Source organism: Ranitomeya imitator, chromosome 2 (assembly GCF_032444005.1).
Source record: "Ranitomeya imitator isolate aRanImi1 chromosome 2, aRanImi1.pri, whole genome shotgun sequence".
NCBI classification, from domain to species: Eukaryota; Metazoa; Chordata; class Amphibia; order Anura; family Dendrobatidae; genus Ranitomeya; species Ranitomeya imitator.
This window is the reverse complement of record NC_091283.1, coordinates 289053554-289070952: the sequence shown is the minus strand read 5'-3', so window position 1 is coordinate 289070952 and position 17399 is coordinate 289053554. Positions and strand designations below refer to the sequence as shown.

The 17399-nt window shown below is 42.8% G+C and overlaps 1 protein-coding gene across 1 annotated transcript in view; it reads left to right on the top strand.

Moving 5' to 3' along the window:
* Window positions 1–14164, top strand: part of LOC138663226 (gastrula zinc finger protein XlCGF57.1-like) — a 69840-nt gene extending 55676 nt beyond the window's left edge. Inside the window, exons 2-7 of the mRNA XM_069749388.1 lie at window positions 2968–3117; window positions 3245–3421; window positions 3496–3619; window positions 3703–3797; window positions 4642–4732; window positions 11254–14164. Coding sequence (XP_069605489.1) covers window positions 3040–3117; window positions 3245–3421; window positions 3496–3619; window positions 3703–3797; window positions 4642–4732; window positions 11254–12359 — 1671 coding nt within the window. The 5' untranslated portion in view covers window positions 2968–3039 and the 3' untranslated portion in view covers window positions 12360–14164. The remainder of the gene's footprint in view (window positions 1–2967; window positions 3118–3244; window positions 3422–3495; window positions 3620–3702; window positions 3798–4641; window positions 4733–11253) is intronic.
* Window positions 14165–17399: the final 3235 nt, after the last annotated feature.

The following is a 17399-nucleotide window of genomic DNA, read 5'->3' as shown; positions in this document are numbered from 1 at the left end:
TATCAGCAGAAATTGGATCCCAGAAGTTGTTGTACAATTTGTCCTGAGTACGCTGATACCCAATATGTGGGGGTAAACTACTGTTTGGGCGCATGGCAGAGCTCGGAAGGGAAAGAGCGCCGTTTGGAATGCAGACTTTGATGGCTTGGTCTGCGGGCATCACGTTGTGTTTGCAGAGCCCCTGATGTACCTAAACAGTAGAAACCCCCCACAAGTAACCCCATATTGAAAACTAGACCCCCCAAGGAACTTATCTAGATGTGTTGTGAGAACTTTGAACCCTCAAGTTTTTCACTACAGTTTATAATGCAAAACCGTGAAAATAAAACTTTTTTTCCCACAAAAATGATTTTTAGCCCCCAAATTTTTATTTTCCTAAGGGTAACAAGAGAAATTGGACCTTAATAGTTGTTGTCCAATTTGTCCTGAATATGCTGCTACCCCATATGTTGGGATAAACCCCTGTTTGGGCGTACAAGAGAGCTCGGAAGGGAAGGAGCATTGTTTTACCTTTTTCAACGCAGAATTGGCTGGAATTGAGATCGGATGCCATGTTGCGTTTGGAGAGCCCCTGATGTACCTAAACAGAGGAAACCTCCCAATTCTAACTCCAACCCTAACCGGAACACACCCCTAACCCTAATCCCAACCCTAACCACACCCCTAACCCCAACACACCCCTAATCCCAACCCTAACTTTAGCCCCAACCCTAATGGAAAATAAATACATTTTTTAAAATTATATTATTTTTCCCTAACTAAGGCGGTGATAAAGGGGGGTTTGGCTTCCTATGTATAGCGGGTTTTTATATTTGGCAGCTGTCACACACTAAAAGACACTTTTTATTGCAAAAAATTTGTTTTTGCGTCACCACATTTTGGAAGCTATAATTTTTCCAAATTTTGGTCCACAGTCACATGAGGTCTTGTTTTTTGCGGGACGAGTTGATGTTATTATTGGTACCATTTTCAGGCATGTGACATTTTTTGATCGCTTCTTATTCCTATTTTTTTGAGTTAGCATGAACAAAAAACAGGAATTCATGAATTTCTTTTGGGGGGGGGGGGCATTTATACCATTCTGCGTTTGGTAAAATTGATAAAGCAGTTTTATTCTTCAGGTCAGTACGATTACAGCGATATGTCATTTTATATAATTTTTTTTATGTTTTGGCGCTTTTATACAATAAAAACTTTTATATAGAAATTTTTTTGCATCGCTTTATTCTAAGGGCTATAACTTTTTTTATTTTTTTCGCTAATGACGCTGTATGACTCTGCGGGACAAGATGAAATTTTCAGCGGTACCATGTTTATATCTGTCTTTTTGATCGCGTGTTATTCCACTTTTTGTTCGGCGGTATGATGATAAAGCATTGTGCTTTGCCTCGTGTGTTTTTTTTTTTTTTTTTTTTTTATATACGGTGTTCACAGAAGGGGTTAACTAGTGGGACAGTTTTATAGGTCGGGTCGTTACAAAAGCGGCGATACTAGATATGTGTACTTTTTTTTTTTAATTATTTACATAAAGAAATGTATTTATTGGAACAGTAGTTTTTTTTTTCTTTATTTAGGATCTTTTTTAAAAATGTTTTTACAGTGTGTTTTTTTTATTTAAACTTTTTTTTTTTTTTTTTTTTTTTTTACTTTGCTCCAGGGGGGATATCACTATATATTATCAGATCGCTTATCTGACACTTTGCTCGCAAGCCAACCTCCCTGCAGGACCCAGAAGGATATCTCTCCTACTATTCCTTTCCCCATCCTACAGGGCTGGATAGAGGTAGGAGGGACAGTCGACAGTGATCGGGGGCGCCATTGCGCAGGTGTAGGGTGCCAACCTCCGCTGGTAGTTAGGAACAGTTTAGTTTAGTGATAGGTACAGGCACCTCCTGCTATCTTAAATGTTGGTAGTGGTCCTTGTTATCACCTTACTGCGTTAAGACGTAATTAAAGGTAATTTTCTTAGGGACAGTTTTTACACGGTGAATTTTTGTTCAATATTTCTGTACAGGAACAATCTTATTCTTGCTGTGATTTCCTCATGGGCTGTGCTCACAACCCAACACCGTGCAGGACGATTGGCATTTGCCACAGAACACCGGAATTGGCAAATTTGCCACTGGCGCCCTGTGCTCTTCACAGATGAAAGCAGGTTCACACTGAGCACATGTGACGGAGTCTGGAGACGCCGTGGAGAGCGATCTGCTGCCTGCAACATCCTTCAGCATGACCGGTTTGGCAGTGGGTCAGTAATGGTGTGGGGTGGCATTTCTTTGGAGCGCCACATAGCCCTCCATGTGCTCGCCAGAGGTAGCCTGACTGCCATTAGGTACCGAGATGAGATCCTCAGACCCCTTGTGAGACCATATGCTGGTGCGGTTGGCCCTGGGTTCCTCCTAATGCAGGACAATGCCAAACCTCATGTGGCTGGAGTGTGTCAGCAGTTCTTGCAAGATGAAGGCATTGAAGCTATGGACTGGCCCGCCCCTTCCCCAGACCTGAATCCGATTGAACACATCTGGGACATCATGTCTCGCACGATTCACCAACGTCATGTTGCACCACAGACTGTTCAGGAGTTGGCGGATGCTTTAGTCCAGGTCTGGGAGGAGATCCCTCAGGAGACCATCCGCCGTCTCAACAGGAGCATGCCCAGGCTTGTAGGGAGGTCATACAGGCACATGGAGGCAACACACAATACTGAGCATCATTTCCTTGTCTTGAGGCATTTCCACTATGTAATGAATAAAGATTTGCAACTGAAATATTTCATTCCGTGATATCTAGGATATGGTATTTTAGTGTTCCCTTTATTTTTTTGAGCAGTGTATATAGGTTTTATTAGTAGATGTAAAGAAGAAAACTAAATACTGTAAAATAATCTCATATGTTTCCCTTAGCTCCAGTAATTGTATTATTACACGGGATTTTTATGATGTTACATCGGCTCATCTTCTCATTCAGGTCTCTACAATATCGAATCCTCTCAGTGAAGATCTTCTATATAAGAGAATTTTCCTGATTTACCCATCAAAGATGGATATGGACAGATACAAGATGGCGGAGAGGATATTACACCTCACCCTAGAGATCCTCTTCCGGCTTATTGGAGAGGTGAGAGATTCTGATGACGTCACATTACATCATTCTTATCTATGGGAATAACAGATGGACAGAACTGGAGAGGTGAGGACTCTGGAAATGTGTGTAGTGAGATTTATTAATGTGTCTCCATAACCAGGATTACACAGTAGTGAAGAAGACCTCTAGTGAGCACTGTCAGGAACCTGTGTCTGAGGGATGGAGAAGACCCCTGAGCCCAATCACGGGGCCTCCACCTCACCTGATACATGAGGACATCAATGACCAGAAGATCCTAGAACTCACCTGCAAGATTATTGAGCTGCTGACTGGAGAGGTGACACTGCTGGGACATTATACAGTAACACTATGAAGGGATCTGGGGGATGACGGTATCATTGTATGTGTCAGGTTCCTATAAGGTGTCAGGATGTCACCGTCTATTTCTCCATGGAGGAGTGGGAGTATTTAGAAGGACACAAAGATGTGTACAAGGACGTCATGATGGAGGTTCCCCAGTCCCTCACATCACCAGGTAATAGACAGGACTAAGTACACACGGCCTATAATTATCTGTATGTAAAGAATGAATTCAGTCCCTGTATGGGTTTCCTCCAGATCTATCCAGTAAGATGAGCGCACCAGAGAGATGTCCCCATCCTCTTCTTCCACAGGACTATAAACAAGATCCCAATGTTCCTCAGGATCATCAGGTAGATGAAGAGAAGGTGTCATGAGATTCCCCTATGATGAGTAGACGGCTGTGAAGGTCTTGTGCTCAGTCTTGTTTTATTCACCAGTATTCTATGTTTTATACTTGTGTAATGAGAACGGTGCAGATGGCAGGCAGGGCTGCCACCAGGAATTTCGGTGTCCTATACTGGCAAAACTTTCGGGCCCCCTTGGGACTCTGCCCAGGCTACCGCCCCAGCTCCGCCTCCAACTCTCGAAACTTCCACAGTCCCACTGCCCACTCATAGAAAAACTCCACATCTGTATCTGTATAATGCAAGCCATAGTCATATATAGTTGAATAATGCATCCCCTTAGGAGTATAATGCACCTCCTATAGTAGTATAATGCACCCCCATAGTAGTATAATGCACCCCCATAGTAGTATAATGCACCTCCTAGTATAATGCCCTCCCATAGTGGTATAATGCACCCCCATAGTAGTATAATTCAGCGTCATTCTTAAGCTTTACAAAAAAATGGTTTATCCTTTGTCCTCCACCTGATACATCTGAGGCGTGTACCATCATATGAGAGTATCAATATACGCCGGCAATGTGCCCACTGACATCAGCTGCCAGCTTGTGATCTCCCGCAAGGCAACAGATTTTAACTTGCCGTGCGTCTGACGATGCATGATCAGTTGAGCCTCTGGGGCCCGTAGAGGAGAGGCGGCCTGCTGCGGGCTCTCTCTGCTCGTCAGGCCCTATTCGCCAGTAAGGACTGTAATGCTCTGATGGCAGAACTGATGGCAGAATTAGAGCTGATTATAGATGTGACTATCTTTTCTCTTCATCTGTCTGTGACTATTATGATGTTTTTCAGGGTGAAGATCTGACCCGTATTAATACTACAGAGACATATGTGAGGGGTGATGAACGGTGTAAAGAGGAGATTCCTACATATGACTACCCAGGTGAGTAGTGACCACTAAATGCAGGGAAGTCACAGATTCTTCTCAGTCACCGGCTGTGGCTGCTTTATTGGTTGTATAGCCCGGTCGTATGACAATCGTCTGTTCACCATTTTTTTTTTTAAATTCGTTTATTAATCACAATAAAATACAGTATAAACGTTTGTCTTTGTGATTGACTTGCACGATTACATTCGCAAGATAGAAAAAAGACATTAGAGCATACATATGTATTAATCATTTGTATTTATATGGAATAAGACATATACGTGAAATCATGGAACTGTCAGTATTCAGAGTTCCTAAACTATAATCAAACCAAACTAAACTAAACTAGACTAAACTAAGCCTTCAAAGCTATTACTACGCCGCCTTTTAGCAGTAACATTACACTTCCATTGCGCAACATCTGCAGAACAAGAGATCATGTAGACTGTATCTTTATCAATCAGTTAATTCACAAAGTAAGATGGGAGGCATTCCACCCGTCCCAGATTTTATTGAATTTGCCCGGGCAACCCCTATTCTGGTAGAGTGTGCGTTCATATGAGACAGTTGTGTTCACCAGCTCAACCCAGGACCTAAGTGTAGGGGGTGACCTTCCCATCCATCGTAACGCCAACATTTTTCGTGCCAAAAATAGTACCTCCCGTAAAAAAATTCCAACATAATGTTCCCAAACCTCCGCATCCCAAACTCCAAACAGACAGACCAAGGGCTCAAGAGGGACCGGGACTGACAAAAGTGAGGTCAATAATGACGTCACCTCTCTCCAATATTGAAAAATAATTGGGCACTGCCATATCATGTGTATGAAGTCAGCATCCGATGAGTGGCAACGCAGGCACTCCGACGTCGAGTATCGACCCATCCGAAAAAGTCTCACTGGGGTCAAATATGACTGATGGATTATATATAATTGGGTCATCTTGTTATTAATTGACGGGGATACTTTAAGGGGTGAGTCAAGAACGTCCTCCCACGCCTCACTCTGCATATCAGGGATAAGTCCCTCCCACTTGCCCTTAACCAAGTCTATAGCTGAGTTCGCTCCCATTGACAACAGATATGTGTATAAGGATGAAATAAGACCCTGAGGTCCCTGTGATTTAAGAATGCCTATCAGTGGCAAAGATGAGATGTTGCGGTTTGCTCCCACATTTCTGGTATATGACTGAATAGCTGTTCTAAGTTGTAAATAACGGAAAAATTGAGATCTTGGAAAGGCATATTTAGCTTGCAGCTGTTCGAAAGACATAAAGACCCCTTGATCATATAAATCCCCCACCGAAAGAACCCCGTAAGAGATCCAAAAACCTGCAGATGGGTGATCCATCAGCATGGGGAAATAACCATTGTCCCATAAAGGCATTTCAGCAACAATATCTTCAAATCCAATAGCTTTTTTAATCTGCCTCCAGGTTGATCGTGCCAGTCGGAGCATGGGTAGCATGCGGGGAGCGCTTATTTTCCCCGACTCCAAAAGGCCTAATGGACATTTAGCGCTAACGGAACTAACCAGATGACTCTCAGAATTAGGGAGGTTATTGTGAGGCATCCATTTACTCAGTGCCCTCGCCTGTCCCGCCAAATAATATAAAAAAAAATCAGGCAATGCCGCTCCTCCCCCCTGCTTAGATCTCTGCAGAGTGGTTAATTTAAGCTTAGGCCTACTTTTTCCCCATATGAATGAAGCAACCTGAGAGTTTAAATTGGTAAAGAAGAACTTCGGTACAGTTACTGCGCTGTGTTGAAGACAATAGTTAAATTTAGGGAGCAATATCATTTTAATGAGGTTAATACGACCTGCTACAGACAATGGAATCTTGCTCCAAGATGTAAATTTCAGTTTAGCGTAATCCAGCAGAGGAAAAATATTGAGGTGTAAGTCTGACCCACTATATTTAGACATATATATACCTAAGTACTTAAAGTTAGATACTATAGGCAATGAGGAAAGGGCACTGAGATTAGACGCTGGGGTCTGAGAGAGAGGCAATAAAGCAGATTTTTCCCAGTTAATATATAGGCCTGAGAACCCACTAAATCTATCTATGGTGGCAATCACCCTCGGTAACGTCTCTTCCGTGTTATCCATGAATACTATCATGTCATCGGCGTATAAACCAATGGTATCAGTGTGATCCGCTATTTTTATACCCTCAATACCGGGGGAGGATCGAAGACGTATTGCCAATGCCTCTATTGCTAAAGCGAATAGGGCTGGGGAAAGGGGACACCCTTGACGGGTTCCCCTATATAGTAGAAAAGGCTCAGAGATGGAACCATTTACTATTATACGGGCCTTTGGTTTCATGTATAATATATTAATCCAATTCAGGAATTTGGCACCAAAACCATATTTCTGTAGGCAGGCGGACAAGAAGGGCCATTCAAGAGAGTCAAACGCCTTAGCTGCGTCCAACGACGCCAACGCCCAGTTATTATCAGGTAGTAAAGAACTGTATTGGATTATCGATTGAACCCGCCTGATATTTATAGAGGTACTCTTACCAGGCATAAAGCCAGTTTGATCCGGGTGTATAATGTCCAGTATGATAGAGTTCAGCCTAGTGGCTAAGATTTTAGTAAAGATCTTATAGTCTACGTTTACTAACGATATGGGGCGATAGGACCCACACTCCAATGGATCCTTCCCCTCTTTTCTGAGTACAATAATATGTGCCTCATAAAAAGTATCGGGCAGACATCCCCCTCTCCATATCTCTCTGAATACTTGTAATAAAAGTGGAGCTAGTATTTCTCGGTATTTCCTATACAATTCGACCGGGAAGCCATCCGGCCCAGGGGCCTTCCCAGAGGCCATATCCGTTATAGCTTGCTCTATTTCCTCTAGGGTAAATTCAGCGTCCATAAAAGCCTGCTGTGTGGAATTCAGTGTAGGGAATTCTATATCGGATAAATATTCTGAACAATCTGAAACACTGAAATGTCTGTTCACCATTTTGCCTTTTAGACCTTAACATTCTCCTCCATCCAGACTTTGACACATCAGCTCTAAACTGTTATAAAATAATGTATTTGAATGTCTAATATTTCTTCTTGAAACTGATCTGACATCTGCCATTGGCCCTTACAAGAGTTTAGCTTGAAAGAGCCACTGAGCCCCATACGCTAATTACCCCAGAGAGGTTTCACCACCAGTTACTCATTTATTACTGATGGAGACTGTTGAGTTTAATCATTTCAGTAGATGTGTTATTGTCTATATTCAGTGTTTTACTACAGTAGTTACTGCTCAAATCCTTTGGTTTAACCACTTCCTTTTTTGTTCATAATCGGGACCAAATTTTTCGTACCTGATGTGTGTCACTTTGTAGTGATAACTTTGGAATTCTTCACAAAGGATAATAGGAAACAAATGGACCTTACAAATTATTTTCCAACTTCTCTTGAATCTGACAATACTCTATATACAGTTGTACACTACTGTCTGGGCACATGGCAGGGTTAAGAAGCTATTTAGCTATTTGTCTGCAGATCTTGCAGAAATAGTTTGCAGACACGATGCATTGGGGCACTGTTCGTGGTCACCTGGCAGCTCAAAAGATGGCCACCATGAACAGACTTGGCGCTATCTACTCCATTTTACAGATCCCAGGGATTGCCTTGTTCATCATACTTTAACCCTTCTACATGGGTCTGTACATAGACAGAGACCCCTAGGCTTTGGCTATGGTGTTACCTTCTGTTATGTGATGTGAGATGTAGCAAGAATAGTCAGGTAAACCTGTCAGTACCAGGAGAGCAGAGAAAATACAAAATCAGAAGACACAAGAGTAGCCAGTAAGCGAGCCGAGGTCACAACAGGAAACAAACAAGAAGGGAGGTGAGCACAGAGGAATTAACCAGAGGAGAAGGCTGTATCTGACAGCTTCCAGCAATATGCTTCGAGGTTTAGTAGGGTGTGGTGCTTTCCAGCTGGCTGGAGCAGGGAGCTGGAAAACACACACCCATACTGCCAGACTGGATGGTACTACAAATCCCAGGCACCCTAATCTTAGTGGCAGGGCAGAGCCTGCATCGCCCAGAGCTTCTGGTTTCGATGTCTCCTCCATTACCAGTGCCGCCTGTAGAATAAATAAGGTTGTGCCTGGTAACAGAACCAAACATCACAGGAGCAGATCCCAGAGGAGATACGACATACCATATGCAGAAGCCCTAATATGAGAAAATGGCAGAAAACCAGAGCAGTTGAAATCCCCATAAATTGACTTAAATTTGGAAATTATAACCCTCAGGGGATTAATGTATTGAAGTAGTGACTATGTTGACCCCCAGAGCCACTTTCCAGAAATTAGCGCGCAGTGGATGTTGGAGAGTGAAAATTACAAATATCCCATTTTATTACCCAACACACAGTGCCCAGATTGTGCTCCAGGAGACACACACATTGTAAATTAAGTGGGTTCTTATCACTATAGTAATGCCAAATACATTATTATTTATCATTATTCATTTTTATAGCGCCATTTATTCCATGGCGCTTTACACGTGCTTTATACATGGATGCTAAATGTGGTTTGGGCACACTGCACACTCCACTGAAACTGCCCTCACTAAAGTCTCTAATGATCTAATAACAGCTAAATCCAAAGGTCAGTGCTCTCTGCTGATTCTCCTGGATCTATCTGCCGCATTTGATACTGTGGACTCTCCTGGTTCTCCTCCTACCTCTCTGACCGCTCCTCCACTGTATCTTTTGCCGGCTCCTCTTCCTCTCCTCGTCCCCTTACTATCGGGGTTACGCAGGGCTTAGTCCTGGGCCCCCTCCTCTTCTCTCTATACACTGCCCCTATTAGACAAACAATCAGCAGATTTGGGTTCCAGTACCATCTCTATGCTGACGACACCCAATTATACACCTCTTCCCCCGACATCACCCCTACCCTAATTCAAAATACCAAGGATTGTCTGTCTGCTGTCTCTAACATCATGTCCTCCCTCTATCTGAAACTAAATCTCTCCAAAACTGAACTACTTGTGTTTCTCCCTTCTACTAACCTCACTCTACCCAACATCGAAATTACCCTGGAGGGTTCAACCATAACTCCCAAACAGCATGCCCGCTGTCTTGGGGTCATATTCGACACCAAACTTTCCTTTACTCCCTATATCCGATCACTCACTCGCTCTTGTCTCCTGCATCTTAAAAACATCTCTAGAAGCCGACCTTTTCTCACCTTTGAAACTGTTAAGACTCTTACTGTTGCTCTTATTCATTCTCGTCTGGACTACTGCAACTCTTCTGATCGGTCTCCCTCTTTCCAAACTTTCTCCTCTCCAATCCATCTTGAATGCGGCAGCCAGGGTCATATTTCTGTTCAACTGCTTTACCGATGCCTCCATCTTGTGCCAGTCATTACACTGGCTACCCATTCGCTACAGGGTCCAGTATAAACTCCTCTCTCTCACCCACAAAGCTCTCCACAGTTCTGCACCACCTTATATCTCCTCTCTCATCTCCGTCTATCGCCCTACACGTGCCCTCCGTTCTACAAATGACCTAAGACTAACATTCCCCGTAATCCGAACCTCGCACCTCCATCTCCAAAACTTCTCTCGTGCTGCGCCAGCTCTCTGGAATGCACGATCAGACTGATACCTAGCCCCGACCTATTCAAGCGCGCTTTAAAAACCCATCTCTTCAAACAAGCCTACCACATCAACTACTCAGTAAACTAACTTTGTCCTGTTTCCCAAATATTATCTGCATGTGAATCTCCACCCTACTATTCATCTGTCTCCACACCCTCCATGCACGCGATAACTGCACTTGATACTTGACTATTGCACTTAAACACACGGGCTGATGACCGGATCATGCAGCTTTATATGAAAATCCCTTTTTATTGTAATTTCCAGACCTGAAATAACAAGCACTTTCCACCTATTGTGTCCCCCCATTTCCTTGTAGATTGTAAGCTTACGAGCAGGGACCTCACCCCTAATGTCACTGTTTAAATTGTCTTAACTTATACTGAATTTGTCTGTACATGTCCCCGCTTAATTGTAAAGTGCTGCGGAATATGTTGGCGCTATATAAATAAAAATTATTATTATTACTACTGCAAGGCTCAGAAGCGAGGGGACGATTTGACTTTGGGAGAGCGGATATTGCTGGATTGGTATATGGAAGCCATGGTGCTTTTCAAGCCACTTGTAATGTAGAAACCTGTATTTCACTAACAGATGATGGACCTGAGTGGGGACTTTTTTTGTGAGATGACTAGAAGGTTTATTGGTATAATTTTCCTCAACATAACATTGTTTGGTGACTTTTTACTCTATATTTCGGAGGCAGAATGGACAAACAGTTGAACACCACGCTCTACTGGTTCATCCTATGAGGTTTTCTATTAGACTGGGAGCTGTCATTTTCTTAGTGAATAATTACGTATTCCACATATCTTGTCATGTTGTGGACAGTTTACGTACAAATGTTAAAATATGTAAAATTCAAGGATTTTTTAATGAAAGCTAATTGGTTTTATTTTTAACAGATGACTGCACCAGGCGATCAGAGGGGCAGCTGACATCTTCAGTTTTTAAATCAGATAATCTTGAGATCCCACTGGATACAATTGAATTGAATGCCATTACTCCAGATATACCATCATCCCTTCACAGCAAAGATCTATCGTCTGATCTTTTGAAACAGGCCCTGTCTTCTGATTCATTACCGACTACTAAGGAAAATCAAAGTCACAAAATAAGCATTAAAAAACAAATTGGTCCTGAAGTAAAGGAGCCATTTTTACTTTTAGAATATGGAAATCGTTTTCCTCTCAAAGAATCTTTTCTTAAGCCTCAAAAAATTCACACAGCAGAGAATAGATTTTCTTGTTCCAAGTGTGGGAGATGTTTTAACCAGAAGTGGAATCTTGTTATACACCAAAGAACTCACACAGGGGTGAAGCCTTTTTCATGTTCAGAATGTGGGAAATGTTTTACACACAAATCAAATTTTGTTAAGCATCAGAGAATCCACACAGGGAAGAAGCCTTTTTCCTGTTCAGAATGTGGGAAATGTTTTAGCTGGAAAGCGCATCTTGATAGCCACCAGAGAATCCACACAGGAGAGAAGCCTTTTTCCTGTTCAGAATGTGGGAAATGTTTTAAACAGAAATCAGATTTGGTTAAGCACCAGAGATCTCACACAGGTGAGAAGCCTTTTTCATGTTCAGAATGTGGGAAATGTTTTAAACAGAAATCAGATTTGGTTAAGCACCAGAGATCTCACACAGGTGAGAAGCCTTTTTCATGTTCAGAATGTGGGAAATCTTTTAATCAGAAAGCGAATCTTGATAGCCACCAGAGAATCCATACAGGGGAGAAGCCTTTTTCCTGTTCAGAATGTGGGAAATGTTTTAACAGGAAAGCGCATCTTGATAGCCACCAGAGAATCCACACAGGTGAGAAGCCTTTTTCCTGTTCAGAATGTGGGAAATATTTTAATTGGAAATCAGATCTTGTTAGACACCAGAGAATTCACACAGGTGAGAAGCCTTTTTCCTGTTCAGAATGTGGGAAATATTTTAATTGGAAATCAGATCTTGTTAGACACCAGAGAATTCACACAGGGGAGAAGCCTTTTTCCTGTTCCTAATGTGGGAAATGTTTTACATGGAATTCAACTCTTTAATTCAACTCTTTAATAAACATCAGAGAACTTGCATAGGGGAGAAGCCTTTTTCATGTTCAGAATGTTGGAAATATTTAACCAAAAATTGTAACTTCTTTAAACAGTTGTCTTACTACTACGACAACACCTTGTCAAGCCTTATATTTGGCCTCGTTAAAACAAAAATACTCATACACAGCTCCCTTGCCAGTGCCAATTCAGCGGTGTCAGGATTCATGTGAGGTTTTTACAGTACACAAGCCCTGTGCCCAATCAGTGCCGGCTTCACTGTCCCCGCCTTCGGAAGTATTGAACATAAACAGGAAACCAGAGCTGCGGCTGCTCTCTACTTCCTCCTATTGTTTGATTTGAAGTTGGGGACAGTGACATCAGCGCTGATTGGCTGCAGGGCTCACATGACGTGACAAACTCACATGCGCTTTATGAACGCAAGTGCTGACACTGCTGGAACTGCATGGAAGGTTTGAATAATTATTTTTATTTTAACAGGATCAAACATAAGGCTTGAGAAGGGATTGTCCAAGTAGAGAACAACCCTTTTAAACATAAAAAAAATCTCAATGAATTATTTGAAAATTGTATTTTGTTGACTGTCAAAAAATAGCTCTGACCTGGAGAAAATTCTATACAATGGGGAAAATAACTATTGGATACTATACCGATTTTGCAAGTTTTTCCACATACAAAGAATGAAGTCTGTGTTTTTTTTTTTTTGTAGGTACACTTCAACTGTAAATGACAGAATCTAAAAATGAAAGCCAGGAAATAACATTGTATGATTTTTGCATAATTAAATTGCATTTTATTGCATCAAATACTGTATTTTTCGGACTATAAGATGCACTGGACCATAAGACTAACCTAGGTTTTAAAGGAGGAAATTAGGGAAATAAAAACAAGCAAAAAATGTGGTAAATTTTGTACTTAATATCTCCTACATCCTGATACACATTATCGTGACAATGTGAATATGCCATGTTTAAGTCTGCCTAGCATTACAAAACACACGCTTCGGGCTATTCCGACCTCCTCCTCCCCCCCCCCCTCTGCTTTTTGCGCGTGTGTGTGTGTGTGTGTGTGTGTGTAGAAGAATTTTTATTGCCCCCTGCAAATAGCAGTTTCTGCGAAGGCTGCTCACTCCTCCCATCTAGCACTAGTTGGAACTGGTGTAAAACATGAGTTTCTTTGTTCTATTAAAGTTACATATTACGGCACCGATTTGGGCTGGACCTATCCGAATTACATATTCCGGATGTCTATCGGTAGACCTATTGGCCACTGAAAGCGCAAGCAGCTAGGTGCAAAGTGCGGATTTCTCCCTAAGCAGATAATGTAATGGCTCCGTATTTACACTTAACAGAACACCCCTGATGTGGGGAACATCATGAGCATCGTGTCGTACTTATGTGAGGCTCACACAGCAAATTATGCATAAAAATTAGTTTTCATACTGTAAGAAAAGGGGAGGTTTCAGCCCATAAGTGATGTCACCACAGGGGAGTGCCTGGGCTTTAGGCAGGGAATATCTGTGTAAAGCAGGATTCTTGCAGTGTCTTTTGCTGGGGATTCAGCTACGACAGGCTGTTCAATCTGACCTGAGAATAAGTGTCGAAGGTCCCCTCCCCCAGCCAGTATACGGCATACCATTGAATGAATTGTAAGTCAATTTTCACGGTTAATCCCTTTTTATTTGTAATTGCGATATACACATGATTCGTCTTCTTTATAATATATTTTTAATATTTTTGTAAATACTGCCTATCTTTTATGGAGTAAAATATATAATTTTACTAGCTTGTCTCTTCATGCTCTATATGACTGTGCGTCCTCTGAGGTGAATAACGCTACTGACTTGGGTTGGCTCCAGACCAGTTAACCTTTGGTGAAAATTGGAGCTGGTTGCAGCGACCTTGTTCTGTGCAATTGGGCGTCTTTGCAGCGACCGGCGGCATTGATAATTATTGTTCCCGCCTGAGTGGGAGTAGTTATATTGTCCTCGCTGCAGTGTGCCCAATAGCCAGTACATAGTACATAGTCACCTTTCTGGTGACTAATTACCCTAGGTGCAGTACCTGATCTGACTTGAGGGTAAAGGGGGCACCCGAGAGCTGCAAGTTCCAAACCGGAACTGGGAAGTGGATGTAGCTAAATCCCCTTTGGAAGGAACCAGGGGAAATCAAACAACCCCCTTATTATCAAGGTATACGGGATGCCTGACATATTGTTGGGATCCGTGACATATTGTTGGCAGCACAGTGGGAACCGTGACACACATGGTCCCCTCATTCCTACTCTGGTATGCATGGCCCTCTCGTCCCTATCTTAGTAGGAATGGTCCTCTTCTTTCCTATCCTGGCAGGAATGATCATCTTCATTTCTATTCTGGTATGCAGGGCCCCAATCTCATCCTAGTATGCATGGCCTAATCCCTATCCTGGTATTCAGGGCCTCTATCTTGTCCTAGTATTCATGGCCCCAATCACTATCCTGGTATGCAGAGCCCCCATCTCATCCTAGTATGCATGTCCCCAACCTTATTCTGGTATGATTTGCCCCCATCCTGGTCCTGGTATGCATGGTCCCAGTCTATCCTTAATGCAGCAGGCAGGGTTGTCCATCTAGCTAATCGGTATTCAGACGTGTCCGCTCTTCGCCAGTCATTACACTGGCTGCCAATTCATTATAGAATCCAACTCAAAGTACTTGTTCTCACCCACAAAGCTCTCCACAGTGCAGCACCCCCTTACATCGCCTCCCTCATGACGTTCTATCGGCCTAACCGACCACTGTGCTCTGCAAACGACTTTCGACTAACCTCTGCACTAATCCGTACCTCCGACTCCAAGACTTCTCCCGTGCTGCGCCAATCCTCTGGAATGCTCTTCCTCTAGATATTAGGACCATCTACAATTTGCATAGTTTTAGACGCTCCCTCAAAGCACATTTGTTGAGAGCGGCCTATCACGTTCACTAATCAGTCATTTTATGGGTGTGTGTTTAGCCCATTCACTACTTCCAACTATCCCCTACCCCCTGAAGATTGCTGGACCATTATTGTAAATACACACCTGTGCTTTGTATCTCCCCCACCTCATTGTAGATTGTAAGCTCTCAAGAGCAGGGTCATCTTATTTTGCTTTAATTATTGTATCGTTAGCGTTGTTACTTATGACTGTTGTTTGAAACTGTTAAACTGTAAAGCGCTGCAGAATATGTTGGAGCTATATAAATAAAGATCATTTATGATTGGCCCCACCCCCATCCTGGTATGAATGGCCCCATCAGAAAACATAAAAAAAAAAAAAATCATTTCACTTACCTTCCCTGCGCCCCCAGCCAGCATCTTGTTCCGATGCCATCAACTGCATTATGCTTGTAAGCAGCGCATGGCAGGGACGTCATGCGCAGCTCATAAGCAGAGCACAGCTGCCAAAATACTCAATGCTCTGCGCGCCGAGACTGTGTGCGCAGAGAGCAGTGAGTATTTATTGTTCTTCAGTAGTGCAGTGTCAGCCATAGCCTTCCTGCTGCTGCCCGTGGTCACGTGTGCAGCTGCTTAAGATAAATGAATATTCACTTCTCTGGGCATGGAGAGGTGAATATTCATTTCTCTTAAGTAGTGGCACACATGGCTGCCCGGCAGCAGCAGGAAGCCTGCGGCTGACACTGTGCACGCTACTGAAGGGCAATGAATACTCACTGACCACCACACACATGGTCCCGGTGTGCAGAGCAATGAGTATTACGGCAGCTGTCCTTCGGCTTGCAAGCAGCGCATGATACAGAGGAAGCATGGGAGAAGGTCATGTAACATAGTAACATAGTTAGTAAGGCCGAAAAAAGACATTTGTCCATCCAGTTCAGCCTATATTCCATCATAATAAATACCCAGATCTACGTCCTTCTACAGAACCTAATAATTGTATGATACAATATTGTTCTGCTCCAGGAAGACATCCAGGCCTCTCTTGAACCCCTCGACTGAGTTCACCATCACCACCTCCTCAGGCAAGCAATTCCAGATTCTCACTGCCCTAACAGTAAAGAATCCTCTTCTATGTTGGTGGAAAAACCTTCTCTCCTCCAGACGCAAAGAATGCCCCCTTGTGCCAGTCACCTTCCTTGGTATAAACAGATCCTCAGCGAGATATTTGTATTGTCCCCTTATATACTTATACATGGTTATTAGATCGCCCCTCAGTCGTCTTTTTTCTAGACTAAATAATCCTAATTTCGCTAATCTATCTGGGTATTGTAGTTCTCCCATCCCCTTTATTAATTTTGTTGCCCTCCTTTGTACTCTCTCTAGTTCCATTATATCCTTCCTGAGCACCGGTGCCCAAAACTGGACACAGTACTCCATGTGCGGTCTAACTAGGGATTTGTACAGAGGCAGTATAATGCTCTCATCATGTGTATCCAGACCTCTTTTAATGCACCCCATGATCCTGTTTGCCTTGGCAGCTGCTGCCTGGCACTGGCTGCTCCAGGTAAGTTTATCATTAACTAGGATCCCCAAGTCCTTCTCCCTGTCAGATTTACCCAGTGGTTTCCCGTTCAGTGTGTAATGGTGATATTGATTCCTTCTTCCCATGTGTATAACCTTACATTTATCATTGTTAAACCTCATCTGCCACCTTTCAGCCCAAGTTTCCAACTTATCCAGATCCATCTGTAGCAGAATACTATCTTCTCTTGTATTAACTGCTTTACATAGTTTTGTATCATCTGCAAATATCGATATTTTACTGTGTAAACCTTCTACCAGATCATTAATGAATATGTTGAAGAGAACAGGTCCCAATACTGACCCCTGCGGTACCCCACTGGTCACAGCGACCCAGTTAGAGACTATACCATTTATAACCACCCTCTGCTTTCTATCACTAAGCCAGTTACTAACCCATTTACACACATTTTCCCCCAGACCAAGCATTCTCATTTTGTGTACCAACCTCTTGTGCGGCACGGTATCAAACGCTTTGGAAAAATCGAGATATACCA